This window comes from Oryctolagus cuniculus, chromosome 12 (assembly GCF_051225735.1).
Source record: "Oryctolagus cuniculus isolate XC-2025 breed Fujian yellow rabbit chromosome 12, ASM5122573v1, whole genome shotgun sequence".
NCBI lineage: Eukaryota > Metazoa > Chordata > Mammalia > Lagomorpha > Leporidae > Oryctolagus > Oryctolagus cuniculus.
In genome coordinates, this window is record NC_142878.1 from 64,336,793 (window position 1) to 64,361,299 (window position 24,507).

Genomic DNA, 24,507 nt, shown 5'->3' on the forward strand with positions numbered 1-24,507 from the left:
TCTAGGGAATGAACCAGTGGATGAAAGACCTCTTTTTCTGCCTCTGCTTCTCTATAACTCTTTCAAATAGATAAATAAATCTTAAAAGAAAAAAATGCATAAAAAAACCACTTACTTTTGTTTCTTTCAAATTCTTCCTTTTATGTTGAAAATATACTTTGTACAGAGCAGTAGCACTACGGAGAGGCATGAATACAGAATTCTATTCTCTTCTAGAACCACTCTGTCTCAGAGAAATAAACCTGGTCCTTGGCCAGTGCCTACCTCTGCCATGGTGTTCTGAATAGGGGTCCCAGTGAGCAAAAGCCGATTCCGACATTGGAACTGTAAGAGGATCTTCCAACGAACGCTGTCCAATAAAATAACAAATTCCAATTTAATAGTAAATCTTTCTCTATTACCCTACTGACACTGATACTCTATATTTCTAAAAATGCTTTGCAAAAAAACCCACCACACCTCAGAATCAAGTATTCTAACATTTACACAATTGTAAAAATAATCAACAAAGATGAGGACAGGAAATTTCAGAAAAGTTTATTTTATTCTGAAATCATGATTTCATAGCATAGAAAAAACAGCCTCAAGTAGAATACTTGTTGACTTTCAGAAGTCACTATGCTTGGTCAGTTTTGTTGATGTAAGTCATTTTATCAGAAAACAGAAGTCATTAAAATTACTAATCTATGCACTTCCAGTATAAAACTGGAGACAGAAATAAAGGAATGAAGAGGAGGCAGTAAGAAAACAAATTGTGGCCGGCGCCGCAGCTTACTAGGCTAATCCTTGTCGCTCCCCCTCTTCGTGGAGGAACGACACAGGACCCTGCGCTGTTCTTTCGTCTGCTCGGCCCTTCCCGGGTTTGCTGCTGGTTCTTCCCGGGTTGGCTACTGTCCCTTCCACCTCCGTGGAAGGGCGGTTCCCCCTGCCACATTCCCCACTTCCGCAGGGGAGCGGCACACCGCCGGCCGGCTCTCTCGGGGGCTGCACAGGTGTTCCCCTTAGATGTTCCCCTTAGATGTTCCTGGTGCATGCCGTCTCTCTCCTCCTTTATAGTCCTCCTCTGCCAATCCCAACTCGGCTGCCCACACGCCGAGTTCGCTGCTCTCCTCCAATCAGGAGCAAGTCCTACAGTTTATTGGCTGAACTGGAGGCAGCTGTGTAGAAGCTGTTTTCTTCTCTCCCAGCGCCATATTGTGGGAGAGCAGATGCATAGAATAAGTCTTAATTCCAGTAACAGTCTAGTCCGGGTTGCTCCCCACAATCCTCCACCTTGCGGCGCCGGCACACTGGGTTCTAGTCCCGGTCGGGGCACCGGATTCTGTCCCCGTTGCCCTCTTCCAGGCCAGCTCTCTGCTGTGGCCAGGGAGTGCAGTGGAGGATGGCCCAAGTACTTGGGCCCTGCACCCCATGGGAGACCAGGATAAGTACCTGGCTCCTGCCGTCGGATCAGCGCAGTGCGCTGGCCACAGCGCGCCGGCCGTGCCGGCCATTGGAGGGTGAACCAACGGCAAAAGGAAGACCTTTCTGTCTCTCTCTCTCTCACTGTCCACAAAAAAAAAAAAATTGTGTTCAACGCTCCCAGTTACATGCATGTCTTCCTTCAAAAGCATGAAAAATAAAGTGATGCTTTCAGATGCAAAGTTCCATGGAAAATGCCTGATAGCCAATTAACATGTGACACATCAAACTTGAGGTTTGGTACAAGCATTGCACTTCATAGCCATTCATTCTTACTATTCAGTTTGGGACATTTAAGTTGTTGAATACATTAAACAAATAACAGAATTCTTGAAGATTTAATAACAATCTAACTGAGCCAAGCCTATAAAAAAATGGACATAATCTCCAACCCACATAATATAGCATTTTAATTCCTACTTGGAACTCCTATCTAAAATGATCCCCCAAATAAAGGACAGAGACTTCGCATCTAGAGAAATTTTCCTTGAAAAAGATCTGTTAAATTTCATAATTATTGAGTACGGGGAAAAAATCTTTGCACCCTAAGCATTGATATTTGTGTCCCATGAAAAACTGCAGGGGAGGGGGGCACTTGGCTTTCAGTAGGGCACATGGCTGACGCAGACACTGTATCACATCATGATCTAAAACCTCTCTGCTATTCTTTCACAAGTATATAAATACATGCACGTATTGTACCAAATCCTGGAGCTTGTATTTTACTACTTACACACCTGGAACTACTCTTGAGTGCCTGAGCTTCATCCAGTACCATGTATTGCCATTTGACCCGCTGGAAATACTTTACATCCTGTACCACCAACTGGTAGCTGGTGATAACCACGTGGAAGGGGGCATCCTGAGTGTAGAGGGTTTTCTGTAATACAAGAGGAGTAGAGTGAAAAGAGATACTTAAAACTACAAAATAGAGTAAGGAACTATAGCCTGTATTATCTATGGCCAAGATACTGAAAGTCACCATGGAGGTGTGGAATGAGATGAGCTGTAATTTTTAAATAAGTCACTTTTATAACAAACTGTGTTAAGAAACAGCCTTCAGTTTGTTAAAGAAAAGGTTTTTTCTCAATCTTGAACTTCATGTCTAGCTGACTGTCCATAATAAGGAAAGCACTGTATCAGAAGATAAGTATATTTGCACAGTGTCCAGAATTACATAATGCTAAGATTTCATCCCCAAGAAACTGTTCAAATCAAGTGGAAAATGTGATTACTGACTTGTCTGTAGTAAGTTAAAAGTTACCTGACTCCAGAACCTCCTGATGACTTTTCTATCATGAGGATTTCCCCAGTATGGCAGCACCTGGGAAAAAGGCCAATACATATGTTATTTTCTACTGATACTACTAAATCATCACATGCATGTTATTCAGAAAGATTTAAAAGGAAGCTAATTGAATGAATATGGCTTTCTCTTTTTTCAATAGTACACCTTATGGTCTGAAAAATAAAAGCATAACACAGAATACAGTTGTTTGAAAATAACAAAACTACTGAGGCAGCAGGAAATTATGGAGCCAAGAAACAGAAAAGAAAGGAAGTCCAGTGAGGTAAGCCTTGGATGTGACACTATCCCTGTTCTGGCACTGATCTATCCCCAAGTTCTAGCTGAGAAGGTAAGAAATTGAGGAGAGGTTTGATTTCTTCTTTTCTTAAAAGCACAGGGATCATACAACAAAAACTGTAGCTCAAGGAGAAGGCCTCTGGATTTCAGATGGGACTCAAAAGCTATATACCAGTAAAACAGTAAATAATATGTTAACTTGCCCTAACAGGTAATGAATCTTAGCCTCAAACCTTCTCAATTACTGACTAGGTTAAGAGGCCTTTTATTATTTGTGCCCCAGAAAAACAAACAGCAGTAAAGGGGGTAAAAATCCTCTGTGTAGGAAGAAAACAGCAGTGAGAGACCAAAGCCATCTCCACAGTTTTCCCATACCATGTCTGGTATACAATTTATAAGCAAACAGCCATGGAGACACCACATCATGTTACTAAAAATCAACATGAAAAACAACAGAAAACCCAAAAGATACCCAGATAATGAAAATGTGAGAATCTGATTAAAAAAAAAAAAAAGATTTATTTACTGATTTGAAAGGAAGAGAGAGAGATCATCCACCCACTGGTGCACTCCCCAAAAAGCAACAATGGTTGGGGCTTTACAAGGCCAAAACAAAGAGCCTTGGAATTCCATCAGGGTCTCTCATGTGGGTGGCAGGGGCTCAAGTTTATGGTTCATCATCCACTACTCTCCCACATTAGCAGGGAGCTGGATGGGAAATGGAGCAGTAGGGAACCAAACTGGTGCCCATATAGGATGCCAACATCGCACACAGTGGCTTAGCCCACTGCACTAACACTGGTCCCTGGAATCAGATTTTTTTAAATGCTGATTTGTTCATGGAAGACAAGATAGAGAACTTCAATGGTGTACTATGCATATATAAAAGAATTTTTAGGACTAAAAAATATAGTAACTAAAATCAGGAATTCAATGAATGGATTTAATGACAGGATCAGATGCAGCTCATGAGGAAATTAGTAAACTAGACGGTAGGTCAGAGGAAGATATCCACAGGGCAGGCATTTGATGCAGCAGTTAAGATATCACATGAGATGTCTGTATCCCCTACAGAAGAGCCTGCTCTGCTTTCAACTCCAGCTTCCTGTTAACATGTGCCCCAGGATGCAGCAGGTAATGGCTCAAGTACTTGGGTCCCTGCCATCCCCGTGGGAGACTTGGATTGAGTTCTAGGATCATGGACTCAGCCTGGCCCAGCACTGGCTACTGTATCTGGGGAGGGAATCAGCAGATAGCTCTCTGCTATGGCCTGGAAAAGCAGTGGAAGATGGCTCAAGTCTTAGGGGCCCCTGCACCCGCATGGGAGAAATGGAAGAAGCACCTGGCTCCTGGCTTTGGATCAGCCCAGCTCCAGCCTTTGTGGTCATTTGGGGAGTGAACCAGCAGATGGAAGCCCTTTCTCTCTGTCTCTCACTGTCTCTGTCTGTAAATCTAATAAAAAAAAATCTCAAATAAATAAAATCTTTAAAAAAAAAAGAGGGAGGTGGGTATCGGATCTAGATGCTCTGATACAGAACAAGGCCACATAACAACTAAAATCAAATGTCTATCTCCATTACACCTTTTGAAAAGTCAGGACGCCTTGCAATATTTTCCCAGTTATCTTTTAAATAAAAATATATAGGGGCCAGCACCGTGGCACAGTGGGTTAATCCTCCACCTGCAGCGCCAGCATCCTATATGGGCACCAGTTCTAGTCCCGGCTGCTCTTCTTCCAAAACAGCTCTCTGCTATGGCCTGGAATAGTAGCAGAAGATGGCCCAAGTCCTTGGGCCCCTGCACCCACATGAGAAACCAGGAAGAAGCTCCTAATTCCTGGCTTAAGATCGGCGCAGCTCCAGCCTTTGCGGCCATTTGGGGAGTAAACCAACGGAAGGAAGACCTTTCTCTCTCTCTCCCTCTCATTGTCTATAACTCTACCTTTCAAATAAATAAATAAAAATCTTAAAAAAAAAAAAAAAGAATATATGGGGCCCAGCACCGTGGCTCACTTGGTTAATCCTCCGCCTGTGGCACCAGCATCCCATATGGGCGCCGGTTCGAGACTTGGCTGCTCCTCATCCTATCCAGCTCTCTGCTATGGCCTGGGGAAGCAGCAGAAGATGGCCCAGGTGCTTGGACCCCTGCATCCACATGGGAGACCCAGAAGAAGCTCCTGGCTCCTGGCTTCAAATCAGCGCAGCTCCAGCCGTCATGACCAACGGGGGATGGAAAACCTTCCATCGGATGGAAGATCTCTCTCTGTCTCTCTCTGCCTCTCTTCTCTCTGTGTAACTCTGACTTTCAAATAAATAAATAAAATCTTAAAAAAATTATAAATTTGGAATCCTCTTTTAGCCTCAGATTGTAGAAAGGAAAAATGAATAGGACAAATCCATAATCAGAATAAATTCTTCCCTCAGATCCTGAATTAACAGGCTGACAAAAATTAGTAAAGATGCAGAAGAGCCAAACAGGCTTCCAGACTTGACCAGATCAGCAAAAAAGAGCTGCACTAAGTACAAAATACCTATAATTTTGTGTGTGTGTGTGTGTGTGTGTGTGTGTGTTTTGGGGGGGGGCATTGGACAGGGAGGCAGAAAGTGATATTTATATAGAGATAAAGATGGAGATAGAGTTCTATCTATTAGTTCACTACACAAATGCAATCAACTGTTGGTGGTGGAGTCAGGGATGAACCCAGTAAATGTCAGGAGCTGGGAACGTAATCCAGGTCTCCTGTGTATGGGGCAGGGATCCAATTACTTGAGCCATCACTTACTGTCTCCCTGTTCTACAGTGGCAGTAAGCTAGAATCAAAAGCCATAGCTGGGTATTGATCCCAGGTACTATGGTATGGAACACAGATGTTTTAACCACTACGCCATACACCTGCAACCCATAATTTTCCAACACACAGAGGACATGTATAAACTGTCCATATGTTGTTGGGTCGTAAAAGCCAAGATGCAGGCCGGCGCCGTGGCTCAATAGGCTAATCCTCCGCCTTGCGGCGCCGGCACACCGGGTTCTAGTCCCGGTCAGGGCGCCGGATTCTGTCCCGGTTGCCCCTCTTCCAGGCCGGCTCTCTGCTGTGGCTAGGGAGTGCAGTGGAGGATGGCCCAGGTGCTTGGGCCCTGCACCCCATGGGAGACCAGGAAAAGCACCTGGATCCTGGCTCCTGCCATCGGATCAGCGCGGTGCGCCAGCTGCAGCGGCGGCCATTGGAGGCTGAACCAACGGCAAAGGAAGACCTTTCTCTCTGTCTCTCTCTCTCACTGTCCACTCTGCCTGTCAAAAAAAAAAAAAAAAAAAAAAAAAAAAAGCCAAGATGCAACAAATTTCAAAAGATTAAAATCATAAAAAGTATGTTCTCTTTTTAAGCTATAAAGTAATAACCAAGGCATGATACCTAGGAAGTCCTTCCTGTTTGGAATTTAAGAAATATATTTTTAAATAACCTATGGATCAAGGAAGAACTTGGCAATGCAAGGTAAAGATTATTTTGAATTTAAAGATAATGAATATGACACATAGTAACCTTTTGATAGCTTAAGTCATGTTTACAAAGCAACTTGCAGCCTTAAAGACACATATTTAAAAGCTAAAAATTAACCTATGCTACATTTCAAGGCATTAGAAAAAGAAAAAAAGTTTATGAAAAAGTGGAAAAGAATAAAAGAGAATGGAAACAAATTAAGTGAAAAACATAGAATAGCCAATTTCAGAAATCAAAGATGGCACAATTTTTTTTAAAAAACATAAATCCTATTAACAATTTTAAAAACACACGTAAAAAACAAAAATCATACTTCATGGTAGAAAAAAATGAAGTTGGGAAGAAAAAAAGGAGGAAGAGGCAATGATCACAATAAAACCATGAAGAATATTACCCAGATAACTGCCAAATAAAATGAGCTCCTGGGGATCATCATCATGGATCTAACTACCTTTTATTTTTATTTTTTTATTTTTGACAGCCAGAGTGGACAGTGAGAGAGAGACAGAGAGAAAGGTCTTCCTTTACTGTTGGTTCACCCTCCAATGGCCGCCGCGGTTGGCGCACCGCGTTGATCCGAAGCAAGGAGCCAGGTGCTTCTCCTGGTCTCCCATGGGGTGCAGGGCCCAAGCACTTGGGCCATCCTCCACTGCACTCCCGGGCCACAGCAGAGCTGGCCTGGAAGAGGAGCAACCAGGACAGAATCCGGTGCCCCAACCGGGACTAGAACCCAGTGTGCCGGTGCCGCAAGGCGGAGGATTAGCCTATTGAGCCCCGGCGCCGGCCGGATCTAACTACCTTTGATTAGAATCTAATCATATACCTGAGCAGAGTCTACATTTGACTATGCTCTGTAAGAAAGTGAACACACATCCAACAATCCAGGAGAGTGACAGAAGCAATGGAACAATTAGAGCAGAATTCAGCAAACCTTTCCTGTAAATCTTTCAGGCTTATGATTTTATTCTGAAAATATTGTAGATCACACAGTTGCTGTCATAACTCAACTCTGTGACAAACCATAATGTGCAAAACCATAAATAATACATGAACAAAGGAGTATGGTTATGTTCCAATATGTATGCATATTGAATTTCATGTTGCACGCTATGATATACTCTTATCAATCATTTAAAATGAATAAAAGAATCATAGTTCCTAGGTCATACAAAAACAGGAGATGGGATCCTAAATAGAATTACTACATGACTTAGCAATTCCCACATGAAGGTATATATCCAAAGAAATAAAAACAGGACTAATGCTCCAATACCTGTACACAAGTGTCCATGGCAGTATTTTCATAACAGCCAAGAGGTGGAAAGAACACAAATTACCATCAACCAAGAAGTGGGTAAACAAAATGGTGATAAAGACATAAAACAGGATATTATTCAGCCATAAAAAGGAATGAAGTGCTGATATATGTACCAATATGGTAAACTTCAAAAATTTTATGTGAAGCAAAGAAACCAGAAATAAAAAGCCATATACTGGATAATTCCATTTAGATGAAATATCGAGAATAAACAATTCCTGTAACAGATGTGTGATTTCCAGAAGCTAGAAGAAAAGGGAATTGAGAGTGCTTGATATGTACAGGGTTTCCAGCTTAGCTGAGATAGTTGCAAAACACTGTAAGTGCTGTTGGTGCTAACTTGTGCACCTTAAAATGGCAGCTTTTATGTAATGTATTCTTAAAGCAAAAAAAACAAAAAAAAACAAAAAAAAACAAAAAAAAAAAACCAACCACAAAACTATGTGTCTGTGTATACATATATTTATATAAAATAGAGAAAGTATATGTATGTGTGTGTGTGTGTGTGTGTGTGTGTAAACCCACATGGTGGGGGTAGCAGGCAATATAATACAAAACAGGTGGTGCCTGGAGTTGGATCACAGACTATTTTATGGACCTCTAAAATGGAATATCAAAGGGAAACTTGGTGAGGGGAGGAGGACTGGAAAAGGTTGGTCAATGTGTACTAACTTATACTAAAGATAAAGTTCTGGTGTCCTATCGTTCCTATTGCACAGTAGGGTGACTACACAACACGATACCATCAGTCACAGTAAGTTTAACAAAAAAGACAAGACAGAATTTTGAAAGCTTCTACCATAAAGACATAATGAATGTTTTGGGAGATATGTTAACCCTGATTTGAACATTACACTTCATACACATGCTTCAAAACATCACATAATACACCTTAAGCATGTACAATTCTTATGTTATCAATTAAAATTTTTTAAATAAAAGATCTCTGTTTTAGTCTCTTTGTCTCTCTGCTTTCCAAATAAAAACAAAAGAATAAATTTCTACATTAAAAATAATAAATAAAAAGGAGAAACTCAAAAGGCAAATAAAAAACTCATTTTCAGATATATGTATAATATTAAAAGGGGAGACACAATTGACCCCCACTGCCATCTATCAGTCAGCAGGGGAATTACTGAAAATGGCAGCAATTTGGTAGCAAAAAGTATTTTTGTACTGAACTCTTTATGAAAACACAAAAACAGAATTTTAAAAAAAAGGGAGGAAAAATATGGTGGATCTGCATATTCCATATTCCACATGACTCAAGAGAAAATATTCAACAATCACCTCAGGATGACCACATGAACACAGAAAGCAGAAAATAAAGTCAGGTTAAGCTATATATACACCAAATGCACCTTATTAACAGTTTCTAAATCTACAATTCAGTGACAAAGGTGAGCTACAGTCCTCCACCACCCTATCCCAGGTTCTGTAAACTTCATGAAACCCATCACTATTATGAAGACACTAAATCAGAGAGTTTGAGCCAGCATCTCTTGACATTTTATCCATAAAATCCTCCTCATTCTGGTCCCTTTTAAACTGCAAACAAAATAATAAATTCCCCCAAAATATAAATAATAAATCCCAACCATTCTTGCAACATCCCTACAAAGTTCTGTAACTAACTCCCTGTTTAAGTCTTTCCCATGTCTTGAGACAATATAGTTGTCTGATGATCATTTCCTATCTAAACTCTCATTTTTTTCCTTTGAATTAGAATCAGTTAAATTAATTTTCACATTATCTATCTTAGGGATTATAAAGCAGACTATGCCTAAGAATCTGGCTTTGGAGTATTGACAAAATAGATTATAGGACTAGCATTGTGGCACAAGGGTTTAAGCCACTGCCTGTGATGCAGGCATCCCATGAGTGTCAGTTCAAATCCATGATGTTCCACCTCCAATCCAGCTCCCAGCTAGTATGTCCAGGCAGGCAGCAGAAGACAACCCAAGTACTTGGGTCCTGCCACCCACATGGGATACCAGATGAAGTTTCTGGCTCCAGGCTCCTAGATCCTGGCTTTGTCCTAGCCCAGCCCAGCCTTTGAAGCCATTTGAGGAGAGAACCAGTGGCTGGAAGCTCTCTCTCTCTGTCTCTACCTCTTTCTCTCTTTAACTGCCTTTCAAATAAACAAATAATTTTTAAAAAGAAGAAAATACATTCTATATATTTAAATGAATGGGTGAGAGGCAGGCATTATGGCACTGCAAATTAAGCTACCATTTAGCATACCCACATCCCATATAAAAGTGCTGGTTCCAGTCCCAGTTACTCTACGTAGGATCCAATTCTCTGTTAATGTGCATGGGAAACAGCAGATGATGGCTCAAGCACCTATATTAGTGACACTCCTGGTTCCTGACTTCAGCCTGGTCCAGCCCCCAACTGTTCCCAACATTTGGGGAGTGAACCAGCAGAAGGAAGATACAGCTCTCCCTTTGCCTCTACTCCCATCACTCTGCCTTTCAAACACAAAGAACAGCAACAAAATAAGGTCGTGGAAACATGGAATTTTAAAATGAGTGCATTTAAAAATAAATGGGTAGAGAGAACAACACCGTAAGTTGTAGAAAAGGAGCCCTGATGACATGGTTTGTCAAAAATCTATTATAAAAAACAAAGTGGATATTTTCTATTATGGACAGGAGCATTAATTTCTGTGCCAAATACAGGAAATCAGAAAACTGGGCTTTGGTTTTCCCCTCTAGATAAAGATGTAATATGTTCTCTTAATTGCTCCCATCAATTATAGGCAATACAGGCAAGGTATTTCTGGAAACAAAAGAAGAAATTTAAAACTATTGTGAGTAATTAAATTAGTACGGCAGCAAAAGAGTCAGAAAGTTTATTTTAAAGAGCAACATTTTTTTGTTCTTTTGGTTTTACCTTAAATTTAGGAACAAATCTAGTAAACTCCTGGTGCCAGTTATTAAGTGTAGAAGCAGGTGAAATTATTAAGAAAGGTCCCCAAATGTTCTCTCTCTGCAACAGAAAAATGGGGTCAGCCAACTGCTGGAAGACTGAAGATATTCCATTCAAAATTATAATTTATTAATGAAAGAGCGGTTTAAGAATAGCAAACAAATAACAAGAAAATGGTGTCTAGTTCCCAAACCTGCACATTTAACAATAATTAAAAATTACTAATGCTAATAACATAACCAAGAACACATTTAGAGAAAAAAAATACCAAGCAATTACTCCCTCTTCTGAACGCTTATTTTAGGGGTCTTCAAAAGTTCTCAGAAAATGCATATTATAAAAAACTTCATAAATTTCAATTTTTTTGCACCAAAATAAGCTTATAATTCCTTTTTCTCATGAACTTTTTAAAATGTCCACCTAAGTCCTAAATTGTATCAGTCACAAAGCACATGCACTGACTTGTATAAATTATTGTCTCATATTTTCTAATTATCCAGTTATCTAATTATCCAATTATACCATTATTTGCTGGTACACAGCTTTTACTTTTTTCAGTGTTTTTACACATATTTTCTCATGTAATTCTCACAAAATTCCTATAAAATAAGTATAAAAACCTCTTTGCAGAAGAGGAAACTAACCCCCAGAGAGATGAAATGAAGGACATTCCTACACAGGTTAAGTGAATTGTTCAAGTTTACATTGCTAGCCACAGCAGAACTGAGAGGTAAACCTGGGTTTGCAGATCTAACCACAGCGCCATTGCCACCACAATGCTGGTTTTCCAATGAGGAGTTACAGGTGGGTGGAAGAATTTCCAGCCCTCCTGAAGGCAAAACTGTGACACTACACTGTCCACTTGTAAAGGCCTTGAGGGCAAAGATTAAAATCCTGTGATGGCATGCTACAAAGCATAGCACAGTGCTTAGAAAGTGGCTGACTCTCAACAGAAAACGAGCCTAGATAAAGGAGACAGGAAGACAGCAAGATTTTTTTTACCCACCTCAGCCAAATGGGCCAGCAGGGCAATACTCTGGACTGTTTTACCAAGGCCCATTTCATCAGCAAGAATGCCATTAATGCCCTGGAAAAATATATATATTTAAAATCAACATCTTCCTCATTTCAGTACACAATGTTCAACTACTGCTAAAACGAACTAATCAAAAAATAGGTTTGTTAAAACAGAAGTAACCAGGCGGGTGCCGCGGCTCACTAGGCTAATCCTCCACCTGTGGCGCCAGCACCCTGGGTTCTAGTCCCAGTTGGGGCGTTGGGATTCTGTCCCGGCTGCTCCTCTTCCAGTCCAGCTCTCTGCTGTGGCCCAGGAATGCAGTGGAGGATGGCCCAAGTGCTTGGGCCCTGCACCCCATGGGAGACCAGGAGAAGCACCTGACTCCTGCCTTCAGATCGGGTGCAGAGCGCTGGCCATGGCAGCCATTTTGGGGGGGGGGGGGACCACCAACGGAAGGGAGACTTTTCTCTCTCTCTCTCTCTCACTCTGCCTGTCCCCCCCCCCAAAAAAAACAAACAAACCAGAAGTAACCAGAGATACTTGGTCTAGGCACTATTACCCACAATTCCTTAGGCCAACAAGGCAGCTACAACTATGAATAACGATGTATGAGACCATCAGGCCAAGAACAGTTAAAAAATTAGTCCTTGGGCCACAATAGCAAGTAAAACCGCCACCTGCAGTGCTGGCATCCCATATGGGTGCCGGTTCCAGTCCTGGTTGCTCCACTTCCAATCCAGCTCTCCACTATGGCCTGGGAAAGCAGTGGAAGATGGTCCAAGTCCTTGAGCCTCTGCACCCATGTGTGAGAATGGGAAGAAGCTCCTGGCTCCTGGCTTTGGACGGCACAGCTCCAGCCATTGTGGCCAATTGGGGGAGTGAACCAGCGGATAGAAGACCTTTGTCTCTCTCTCTCTCTGCCTCCCCTCTCTCTCTGTGTAACTGACTTTCAAATAAATAAATAGGTCATTTAAAAAAAATTAGTCCTTTACCTATACATCTGAAACAAATTTTCCAGCTGAATTTCCATGTTAGCGAAACACAGACTCCTTTTGCCTACCAACTTGTACTCATTCTACAATTAAGCCAAACCAGTAACTTTCGAAAAGCAGATAATGAAAGAAGAGAATGTGTATGACATGTTTCTAAAATTCACCTGTTCATAGAGATTGGCCAACCAATTCATGCCTTTCAGTTGATAACCTTTCAATTTGCCATTAAAAATTGTAGGCTGTGGAATATCCTCACCAGCCCGGATAGATGGGTTTGCCAAGCTGTAACTCTCCCCAAACCCAGTGCCAGACTTGTTTGCCGCTCGCAGGGCAGCTGCTCGACTTTCTTTTGCATCTTCGTCAAACGACCTTGTCTGGAAAATAAAAAAAAAATTTTTAAAAAGAAGAAAAATTGAAGAAACACTAAATGCAAATAAAATTCATAAAAACATAATACTGGTAAGAAATTGGAACTTATGATAATCTGATTAATGTAAAATATAAAACATCACATTATTTTATTAATGTTAAATATAATGACATTGAGAATATTTATAATGGACATAAATCAAGCCATATTATAACATTACACATACATCAAGGAATTAAAAACGTAAGTAAATTTTAAACTTAATTTTTTAAATTAAAAAAAAAACAAAATCTGATTGGGGTGGTCAGGGTAGATAGCATTCATATCTATCTTTTAAAAAAATTATTTACATATTTGGAGAGACAGAAAGCAGGGAGAAATTTCTGATCTACTGGTTCACTCCCCAAATGTCTAGGAACCCAGACCTTACTCCAGGTCTGTGGGAGGTAGGAACACAACCTCCTGAGCTACTTACTGCCTGTTGCCTACCAGCACGTCAATCAGCGGAAAGCTGAAAGAGTAAGTATAGGCAGGAATCAAACCCAAGCGCTCCATCACAGGATATGACATCTTAACCACTGTGCCAAACACCTGCCCCATATTTATCCTTTTTTTTTTTTTTTTAAAGATTTATTTTATTTATTTGAAAGACAGAGTTACAGAGAAAGGAAGAGCCAGAGAGGCAGAAAGGTCTTTCTTCCGCTGGCTGGGTCACTCCCCAGATGACCGCAATGGCCAGAGCTGAGCTGATTCGAAGCCAGAGGCCAGGAGCTTCTTCCAGGTCTCCCATGCGGGCAAAGGAGCTCAAACACTTGGACCACCTTCCACTCCTTTCCCAGGCCATACCAGAGAACTGGATCAAAGTGGAGTGGCCGGAACTTGAACTGGTACCCAAATGGGATTCCAGCACTGTAGGCAGTGGCTTTACCTGCTATACCACAGCACCGGATCCCTAAACTGTACATTCTTTATTAATTCAACCCAATTGCAGTTTCTTTCTGATTTTAGTAAGTATCACTACATCATCCATAACTTGCAGAGAGCAAGTGTGTTACTAATGTGGCAGAAGGCAGTAACAGCAGCTTTCTCAAGATATGACCTTGCTATTGAAAAATAATAATAATAAAAACTTATTTACTCTATTTGAAAATCATGAAGTAACACCTTGACAGTAGGTGTCGCTCCCCCTCTTCGTGGAGGAATGACACAGGACCCTGCGCTGTTCTTTCGTCTGCTCGGCCCTCCCCGGGTTTGCTGCTGGTTCTTCCCGGGTTGGCTACCGACCCTCCACCTCCATGGAGGGGCGGGCCCCCAGCCACTTTCCCCACTTCCGCAGGGGAGAGGCACACCGCCGGCTGGCTCTCTCGGGGGCTGCACAGGTGTTCCTTCAGATAGATGTTCCCCTTAGATGTTCCTGGTGCATGTTGTCTCTCTCCTCCTTTATAGTCCTCTTCCACCAATCCCAACTCTGCTACCCACACGCCGAGTACACTGCTCTCCTCCAATCAGGAGCAGGTCCTGCAGCTTGTCAAGTTGGTGAGAGGCAGCTGCGTAGAAGTTGTTACTCCCTTCTCAGCGCCATATTGTGGGAGAGCAGATGCATAGAATAAGTCTTAATTCCAGTAACTTAGTCTAGTCCGAGTTGCTCCCCACAAGTAGGGACTCCATTTTGGAGAATCTGAGACTCCATTCTGGGAAGGTGGCCCCTCCTCCCCCCCACCGTGAGACTCTGATCTGAAACTATGATCTGATCTAAAACAGCTGAACAATAGCAGTCCACTACATCACATTTGGCAGAGCATAGATACCCCCTAGCATGATTGTTCAAGCTGGGAAGTGGATAGGCTGCACCTGGGTTAATGACAAAAATATAATTTGTCTATGTCCTACATATGATTAAAACCAATGCCTGGATTAATGTCAAGATTATAATTAAAACTGTTAAGACTATAACTGGTATTGTCAAGATTATAATTGATACTAGTTTCGCATAGGTTTTAGGTCAGCTTGACCCCAGTAACCACATATTCCCCTCCCGATATTGCGGTTTTTGCCTTTATAAACCCTGTTGCTTTGGGCTTCAGGGTTGAGAGTTCTTTAGGGCATGAGCCCACTCACTCTCCACTGCCAGCAAATTGTATCAAGGTGTGGTGCTCCTTTGTTTACATTCGCTCAGGTACAACAGTCAGAGGTATAAAGAAAGAGGGAGAGACAGAGAGCAAGATCTTCCATCTGCTAGTTTACTCCATGGATGGCCTCAACAGCCATGGCTGAGCTAGGCCAAAGCTAAGAGCCAGGAGCCTCATCTGAGTCTCCCACTTGGGTAGTAAGGGCCCAAACACTTAGATCATCTTCTGTTGTTCTTCCCAGGCCATTACCAGGGAACTGTATGGGAAGTGGAGCAGCTGGGACTCGAACTGGTACCCATATGGGATGCCAGTGCCATAGGTAGTGGCTTTACCTGCTGTGCCACAACGCAGGGCCCTGATATTGCTCTTTTAAGCCAAGAGTGTGATTTTTGGGGTCAGTGCTCTGGTGTAATGGGTAAAGCTGGCTGGCGCCATGGCTCACTAGGCTAATCCTCCGCCTGTGATGCCGGTACCCCGGGGTTCTAGTCCTGGTTGGGGTGTCAGATTCTGTCCCGGTTGTTCCTCTTCCAGTCCAACTCTCTGCTGTGGCCCGGGAAGGCAGTGGAGGATGGCCCAAGTGCTTGGGCCCTGCACCCACATGGGAGACCAGGAAGAAGCACCTGGCTCCTGCCGTCGGATCAGCGCGGTGCGCCGGCCACAGCGCGCCAGCTGTGGCGGCCATTGGAGGGTGAACCAACGGCAAAAGGAAGACCTTTCTCTCTGTCTCTCTCTCCTATCCACTCTGCCTGAAGAAAAAAAAAAAAGGCTAAATCTGACGCCTGCAGTGCCGGCATCCCATATGGGTACCACCAGTTCAAGTCCCAGCTGCTCCACTTCCGATCCAGTTCTGTGCTATGGCCTGGTAAAAGCAGCAGAAGATGAGCCAAGTCCTTGGGCCCCTACAACCAAATGGGAGACCCGGAAGAAGCTCCTGGCTCCTGGCTTTGGATTGGCGCAGCTCCAGTCATTGCAGCCAACTGGGGAGTGAACCAGAGGATGGAAGACTCTCTCTCTCTCTCTCTCTGCCTTTCCTTCTCTCTCTGCATAACTCCAACTTCCACATGGACAAAAAAAAAAAAAAAAAACTAGACAATCTTAGCTTCAATCAAATGAATGGTCATTTTTTTCTACCTCTCCTGAAAGATTCTTACTAAAGTAGATATATAGCCACATCCTACAAAGTCACACATACACACTTTTACTAACTGACCCAAGTTTATTTTTTTCCTGTACAAGTTCAGTACACATGTGATTTAAAAATTGTTTTATTTTATTCATTTGAAAGGCATAGAGATAAATAGAGGGACAAAGGGACAGCCAGATATCATCCACTAAAATGATTAACTCTCAAATGTCTGCAACAGCCAGGGCTGGCTGAGACTGAAGACAGGAGCCTGAACTCAACTGGGTCTCCTGTGTGGGTGGCATAGGTTCAACTACTTGAGCCATCATCTGCAGCTTCCCAGAGTGTGCACTAACAGGAAACTGGAATACTGAGTGGAACTGAGACTCAACCCAAGGCACTCAGATATGGGAAGGATATGTTCTAAGAGGTGACATAAAACACCATGCCCTGGACAAAGATCTTAATTGAATATATGATGGGGGCCAGCATTGTGCCAGAGGGTTAAGCAGCTGCCTGTGATGTCTACATTCCGTAGGGCCCCAGATAAGAGTCCCAGCCGCTCGACTTCCAATCCAGCTCCCTGCTAATGCACTTTGGAAAGCAGAAGATGGCCTAAGTGCTTGGGCCCTGGACCCATTTGTGAGACCTAGAAAAAGCTCCTGGCTTCTGACTGCAGCCTGGCCCAGCCCCAGACATTGTGGCTCTCTGGGGAGTTAACCAATGGATGTAAGATCTCTCTCTGTTCCTCTCCCTCTAACTCTCCCTTTCAACTAAATAAATAAATCTTAAAAAATAAAAATTTTAAAAATGTGACTAAGACTGAATGAAGACCACAAATGTCAAAGACTGGGGGGGATTTCCAGGACCAATTATAGGAAATTTTTCAATTTTAAGACTTACCCGGGCTTGGTGAATATGGTAGGCGTTTTCAGCATTCTTCAGGGCCTGGGCTTTGAAATGGTTACTATCTGTAAAGGAAAACTTATACATTATCACACCTTATCAACTCATCTTCAAAGATGCAAATCCTGATAACAGATGTCAATCCCTAGTTCCTTCATTCTACTTAGCCTTTGGCTCATGAAGGGTAGTTAGGAAAAAAGCTAAATTCCTTCAGAGGTAATGAGCTGAAGGTCCGATGCAGGCAGAAGGCTGCCATATCTCCAACAGCCAAAGCCAGATTCCAAAAACCACCCAGAGATTGAGGTCAACCAACTCTCAGTCCTGGAGTTTCTTCTACAAAGTGATGCTAATAGCCAAGACAAACAAGCAAAGAGGAATAAAAATCACAATATATTCACGTTGGGTTTTACTACAGAAACAGAATAAATACAAGCACATGCAACCCTCAATATACTCTGAAGCACTCCCACATTCTCTTATTTTAGCACAAACTGGTCAAGATAACTATTCTCACTGAAATTCCTCTCGAAATTCATCCTAATTCCTTCCTACCTTTGTGGCCAAGAAAATAGCAAAACTGAATGGTCTCTTTCTCATAAGAATCTTGTTATATGACAGATGATTTTCACTACTGCGAAATATTTGATTCAAATATTTACCTCTAACAAATCATGAGATATAAAATATTCACAAAGTTGTAAGACTATATAACCATATTTTTCCTTTTCAAATTCTTTACTAACTTATTTTGTATATAGAAACATATACTTCCACGGCCGGCGCCGCGGCTCACTAGGCTAATCCTCCGCCTTGCGGCGCCAGCACACCGGGTTCTAGTCCCAGTCGGGGCGCCGGATTCTGTCCCGGTTGCCCCTCTTCCAGGCCAGCTCTCTGCTGTGGCCAGGGAGTGCAGTGGAGGATGGCCCAGGTACTTGGGCCCTGCACCCCATGGGAGACCAGGAAAAGCACCTGGCTCCTGCCATCGGATCAGCGCAGTGCGCCGGCCGCAGCGCGCCAGCCGCGGCGGCCATTGGAGGGTGAACCAATGGCAAAAGGAAGACCTTTCTCTCTGTCTCTCTCTCTCACTGTCCACTCTGCCTGTTAAAAAAAAAAAAAAAAAAAAAAAACACCACAACAATGAAAAGGAAAAAAAAAAAAAAGAAACATACACTTCCCAGCTGGTGCCGCCGCTCACTTGGCTAATCCTCCGCCTGCGGCGCCAGCACCCCGGGGTTTTAGTCCCGATTGGGGTGCCGGATTCTGTCCTGGTTGCCCCTCTTCCAGTCCAGCTCTCTACTGTGGCCTGGGAAGGCAGTGGAGGATGGCCCAAGTGGTGGGCCCTGCACCTGCATGGGAGACCAGGAGGAAGCACCTGGCTCCTGGCTTTGGATCGGCGCAGCGCGCTGGCCATGGCTACCATTTGGGGGATGAACCAATGCAAAAAGGAAGACCTTTCTTTCTGTCTCTCTCTCACTGTCTAACCCTGCCTGTCAAAAAAAAAAAAAAAAAAGAAAGAAAGAAACAAACAAACAAACAAGCAAACATATACTTCCCTATACCAATACAATAAATAACTCTCTTCGGATTAATATCATTAACCTACAGAAGACAAAACTTGCAACTCATAATACACACTTTTAGGTATGAAAAATGGAGGCTACTGATTCCCTGAATTTGATTTTGACTCACCATAATCCTCCTGTGTGATGTTAACTAACACTCCCCCACCAATGTCAATCTGTCTCTGGGTAGAACTATCTTCCAGTTTCCTTAGGATTTCTTCCTGGATCCCATCATGACCCATGTCTCGTTTGCGGCTCATGAAATGGGCATACAATTCGGTCTGGGTGATTAAGAAGTTGAGTTTTCGCTGTTGTCTCTTGGCCTAAGAAGATGGAAAGTTGAAAGTCAAAGTAGAGCCAAATAATCAATTATAACCATAAGATGGTAAGCATAGCACACCAAGCATTTATATAGTTTACAGTCAAATTCTTCTTTGAATCTTCCACTTCAAAAAAAAAAAAAAAAAAAAGATTAATAAGAGGCTAGTATGTGGCACAGCAGCTTAAGCCAGTGATGGCTGGAATCCTGGCTGTTCTGTTTCCAATCCAGTTCTCTGGAAAAGCAGTGGAGGATGACCTGAGTTCTTGGGGTCCTGTACCCAAACAGGAGAGACACCAGGATGAAGCTACTGGCTCCTACATTTGGCCTGGTCCAACCCTGGCCACTGGGGCCATTTGGGGAATGAAGCAGCAGACGGATCTCTCTCTCTCTCTTTCAAATAAAAATAAATCTTAAGAGGGAGTAGGAAGTGGGATGGTTTGGGTGTGGGATAGTGAGAATGGGGGGAAGAACTGCTATAATCCAAAAGTTGTATTTATGAAATTTATATTTATTAAATAAAAGCTTTCTATTAAAAATATTTTAAAAAAAACTTAAAAAAGAAAACAGGGGCTAGCACTGTGGCATATTAGGTAAAGCCACTGCCTTCAGTGCCAGCATCCCCTATGGGTGCCAGTTCAAGTCCCAGCTGCTGTACTTCTGATCCAGCTCTCTGCTATGGCCTAGGAAAGCAGTAGAAAATGGCCCACATCCTTGAGCCCCTGCACTCATGTGGGAGACCCGGAAGATACGCCTGGCTCCTAGTTTCGAATTAGCCCAGCTCTGGCTGTTGCAGCCATTTGGGGAGTGAACCAGTGGATGGAATACCTCTCTCTCTGCCTCTGTAACTCTGCTTTTCAAGTAAATACATAAATCTTTAAAAGGAAAACATTCTTTTAAAAATTTAAAAAGGTGGCCGGCACCGTGGCTCAACAGGCTAATCCTCCACCTAGCGGTGCCGGCACACCGGGTTCTAGTCCTGGTCAGGGCGCTGGATTCTGTCCCAGTTGCTCCTCTTCCAGGCCAGCTCTCTGCTGTGGCCAGGGAGTGCAGTGGAGGATGGCCCAAGTGCTTAGGCCCTGCACCCCATGGGACACCAGGAGAAGCACCTGGCTCCTGCCTTCGGATCAGCGTGGTGTGCTGGCCACAGCGCGCCAGCCGTGGCGGCCATTGGAAGGTGAACCAACGGCAAAGGAAGACCTTTCTCTCTGTCTCTCTCTCTCACTGTCCACTCTGCCTGTCAAAAAAAAAAAAAAAAAAAAAATTAAAAAGGTGGGGCCAGCGCTGTGGTGTAAAGCCACAGCCTGTAGTGCTGGCCTCCCTTATGGGATCCAGCTCTCTGCTGCAGCATGGGAAAACATAAGATAGCCCAAGTGCTCAGGCCCCTGTACCCATATGGGAGACCTGGAAGAAGCTCCTGGCTCCTGGCTTTGGATCAGCACAGCTCCGGCTGTTGCAGCCAATTGGGGAGTGAACCAGTGGATGGAAGACCTCTCTTTCTCTCTGCCTTTCTCTCTCTGTGTAACTCTGACTTTAAATAAATAAATAAATCTTTATAAAATTTTAATGAACAATTTTTATTAACCAAGTCAACAGAATTAAAAGCAAATATTAACTTTTCTTTTTTGCTTACTTAAAGATTTATTTACTTATTTAAAAGTCAGAATTACAGAGAAAGAGGGAGAGACAGAGATCTTCCATCTGCTGGTTTACTCCCCAAATGACTACAATGGCCAGGGCTGGGCGGGGCCAAAGCCAGGTGACAGGAGCTTCATTCAGGTCTCCCATGTGAGTGCAGGGGCCCAAGCACTTGGGCCATCTTCCACTGCTTTCCCAGGTGCATCAGCAGGGAGCTGGATAGGAAGTGAAGCAGATGGGACTCAAACCAGCACCCATATGGGCTGCTGGTGCTGCAGGCAGCATCTTAACCCACTACGCCACAGTGCTGACCCAAGAATAACTTTGATTTAGCAAGGGTGTGGAACCTTTTTTCTTCCAAGGGTCATTTGTATATTGATGAGTTCATTTGTGAGTCATATAAAATTATCAACTTAAAATTAGCCTAGTATAGACTTAAGGAATTAAGTTATACCTGTAGATATTTTGGCAGGCCAGATCAAAAGATTTTGTGGACCTTTTATAGCTTGGGGAGCCAAACGTCCCCTATGCCCAATTTAGAATCTTATAATAACCTAGCATTTTGCTTTCCTATAAAATATAAAAAATCTTTGCTCTGCTAGGACTCTGTCTAAAACACCTGATTTTTGCTACATGAATTTTCTATAATAGCATTGGGACATCAACTAAATCCAAACAAAACATTCTGTTTTATAACCTGCATGATAAAAGAATGTACAGCTTTATTTATTTATTTTAAAGACTGATTTATTTACTTGAAAGGCATAGTTAGAGAAATGGAGAGACAGAGAAATCTTTCAGCCACTGCTTCACTCCCCAAATAGCCAGAATGACTAGAGCTGGGCCAGTCCAAAGCCACGAGCTTCGTCCAGGTCTCCCATGTGGGTACAGGGGCTCAAGCGCTTAGGTCATCCTCCACTGCTTTTCCCAGGCACATTAAGAGGGAGATGGAGCAGCTGGGACCCAAACCCGTGCCCACGTGGGATGCCAGCACCACAGGCGGCTGCTTTACACTACTCCACAGTACCAGTCCCAAGCTTTAGTATTTTTAAAAATGTTGAGGCAAGCAGTGTAGGGCAGTAGCTTATGCTACCACTTGAGATACATGTATCTCATACAGAGGTACTTGTTTTTGAGTCCATCTGCTCTGCTTTAATTTAGCTTCCTCCTAATGCATCCTAGGAGTCAGTAAATGATAGACCAGAAATTGGATCCCCACCACCCACATGAGAGACCCAGATAGTGTTGGGCTCCTGGGCTTCCACAGTCCCAGCTGCTGTGGACATTTGGGGAGAGAAGCAGAATGTAGAAGACATCTCTTTCTCTCATTCTCCCTCTAATCCTGCCTTTCATGTAGATGAAAATAAGCAGTTTTCAAAAAAACACTCATCTGTTTATATTTTCTAAAACTGACTCACAATTTTAAACTATAATTTTTAAAATGCAGATGTTAAATATTTATCTGCCACCAAATGGCAAAATTAGAAATTAAAAGCTATAAATTATTTCGAAGTCAATAAAGTAGCAGGTATGTGAGAAAAGCTGGCCAAAGAAAGAAAATACTCAAACAATCTGTAGCTCATCTGTGATAAAGACAGCTACAAAACATGAATACAGATTACAGACACACACACCCCCAATACATACTCATAAACTTTTAAATGTGGGAAAGCTAAAATAAAATTGACTCCGAAATAAACAAAATCATTCTCAAGATACACAATAAAATAATTCAATAACCCAATTATATAGACCATAGTATACACAATCCCAAGTTAAAGAGTCATTATTTTTTGAGTACTTTATAATAAAATTCATATAAATTAGATTTCATTCATCCCTGATCTACCTCTCATAAAGAAAAAGAAACACAGCAAAGGACAAAATCCAGATTCAAATTAGGAAAAAACACAAGAGAATGATAGAAAATTGAGGTGTTTCCACTTAATGAATGGATGCTCATGTTCCAAAGCTAAAGTACTATCAAGAAACCTTTCCAAACCAGAACAACATTTCCCATCACCTTAAAGTTAAGTACCACATGGTATAAATGATGTATCAAAACATGTTATTTCACGGGTTCTGAGAAAAAGGCAGGTAAGTCAACAAAAGCACAGAGGCGATCAGCTATCAATAAGGCTGAGGGAACCTAAGTCACACAAACCTAGATTATAAATCAAGCTGCCTGCCAAACTTCAAGTTCTATGGCTAACTCTCAAATGCCTCTACTCAGCAAGTTTGGTATTCCCAACAGGATCATTTTTACAAAGATACAAGCTATCCAGAGGACTGAAGACAACTGGGCAAAACCCCTATTTACCCTGAAAGCCATAACTAAAGAAGGGACAAGAGCTCACAGGGGAATCCAAAGCTCTGCTTTGACCAGGCCACAACCCATACCTGCAAGAAAACATCATCCAAGCCACTGGTTCCCTTCCTTTCTTCTAACTCCAACTTTCCTTCATCAAAACTAATTTTAAGCCGGCACCGCGGCTCACTAGGCTAATCCTCCGCCTTGCGGCGCCGGCACACAGGGTTCTAGTCCTGGTCGGGGCGCCGGATTCTGTCCCGGTTGCCCCTCTTCCAGGCCAGCTCTCTGCTGTGGCCAGGGAGTGCAGTGGAGGATGGCCCAAGTACTTGGGCCCTGCACCCCATGGGAGACCAGGAGAAGCACCTGGCTCCTGCCTTCGGATCAGCGCGGTGCGCCGGCCACAGCGTGCCAGCCACGGCGGCCATTGGAGGGTGAACCAACGACAAAAGGAAGACCTTTCTCTCTGTCTCTCTCTCTCTCTCTGTCTACTCTGCCTGTCAAAAGAAAAAAAGAAAAACAAAACAAAACAAAACAACACTAATTTTAAAATGGCAACACAATGACTTTGTCCACTTAGTCCTTTTGGTTGTTTTCCTCTGGAATATACCCAGCTGAGATGAGCTGACACCAAGTACAGCAACAGTAGTGGCTACAAACTAAAACACTGAAGTACCTGAGGGTGGGCATCTGAAATCTGGGCTAATTGTCTACTACTCTTAACTGGCCTTAAATTACACACTCAGCCCTGACCATTCAAAAAACTGCAATTGCATCTGGCACTCAGGAACTTTCTTTGGCTTTTATTCATCCCTTTTGGTTATTTTTCTTCCACAGATACACAGAGGAAAAAGGTTGCAAAGGTTAGAGAAAGACAGCATGGAAGAAAAAGAGGCAAAATGCCAAAGGGAGAAACTTACTGAAAAAATAAAACCTGAATTGGTTTATTGATCTAAAATCACTATACTCAAAATTACGCCTTTAAAACTTTTTGCCAGATTCAATGGTTAGGCACAATTTTCAAACTGCAAACCAATCTCCTAATCCTGCTATAGTAACCTAAGAGTTTTCAAAATGTTATGTTTTTGCCCCACCTCCCGCATTTCCTCATCCAACTTCCGCTGCTCCAAAGCTTCCTTCTCAGCGCGCTTGCGGTGCTCCTTCTCCACCTTCTCATATTTCTTCCAGTAGAGCAGCATCTCCTTGGTGAGGCGGCGGGCACGAGGCAAGGTCTCCTTACAGTTCTTCTGGGCCTGCAAGGCAGCTCGCCGCACTTCCTTCATGCACTGGTGCGCAAGCTGCAAACAACAGGGGAGGATTCAAATCTGGAACCACTTCTGCCAGA

At 42.8% G+C, this 24,507-nt stretch overlaps 1 protein-coding gene across 6 annotated transcripts in view; it reads right to left on the minus strand.

The window, feature by feature from the left end:
- The window catches only part of INO80 (INO80 complex ATPase subunit), a 148,185-nt gene that overhangs the window by 82,103 nt on the left and 41,575 nt on the right, over positions 1-24,507 (minus strand). For all 6 annotated transcript variants that reach the window (XR_016218039.1, XM_017348137.4, XM_002717971.6 and 3 more), the window contains exons 9-17: positions 24,257-24,460; positions 19,025-19,220; positions 17,333-17,400; positions 12,972-13,181; positions 11,804-11,884; positions 10,762-10,857; positions 2,726-2,785; positions 2,199-2,341; positions 265-349 (exon numbers count right to left, since the gene is read on the minus strand). Coding sequence is in view for 5 of the 6 variants with exons in the window: in XM_017348137.4 (XP_017203626.2) it covers positions 265-349; positions 2,199-2,341; positions 2,726-2,785; positions 10,762-10,857; positions 11,804-11,884; positions 12,972-13,181; positions 17,333-17,400; positions 19,025-19,220; positions 24,257-24,460 (1,143 nt within the window). In the remaining variant the exon portion in view is untranslated. The remainder of the gene's footprint in view (positions 1-264; positions 350-2,198; positions 2,342-2,725; positions 2,786-10,761; positions 10,858-11,803; positions 11,885-12,971; positions 13,182-17,332; positions 17,401-19,024; positions 19,221-24,256; positions 24,461-24,507) is intronic.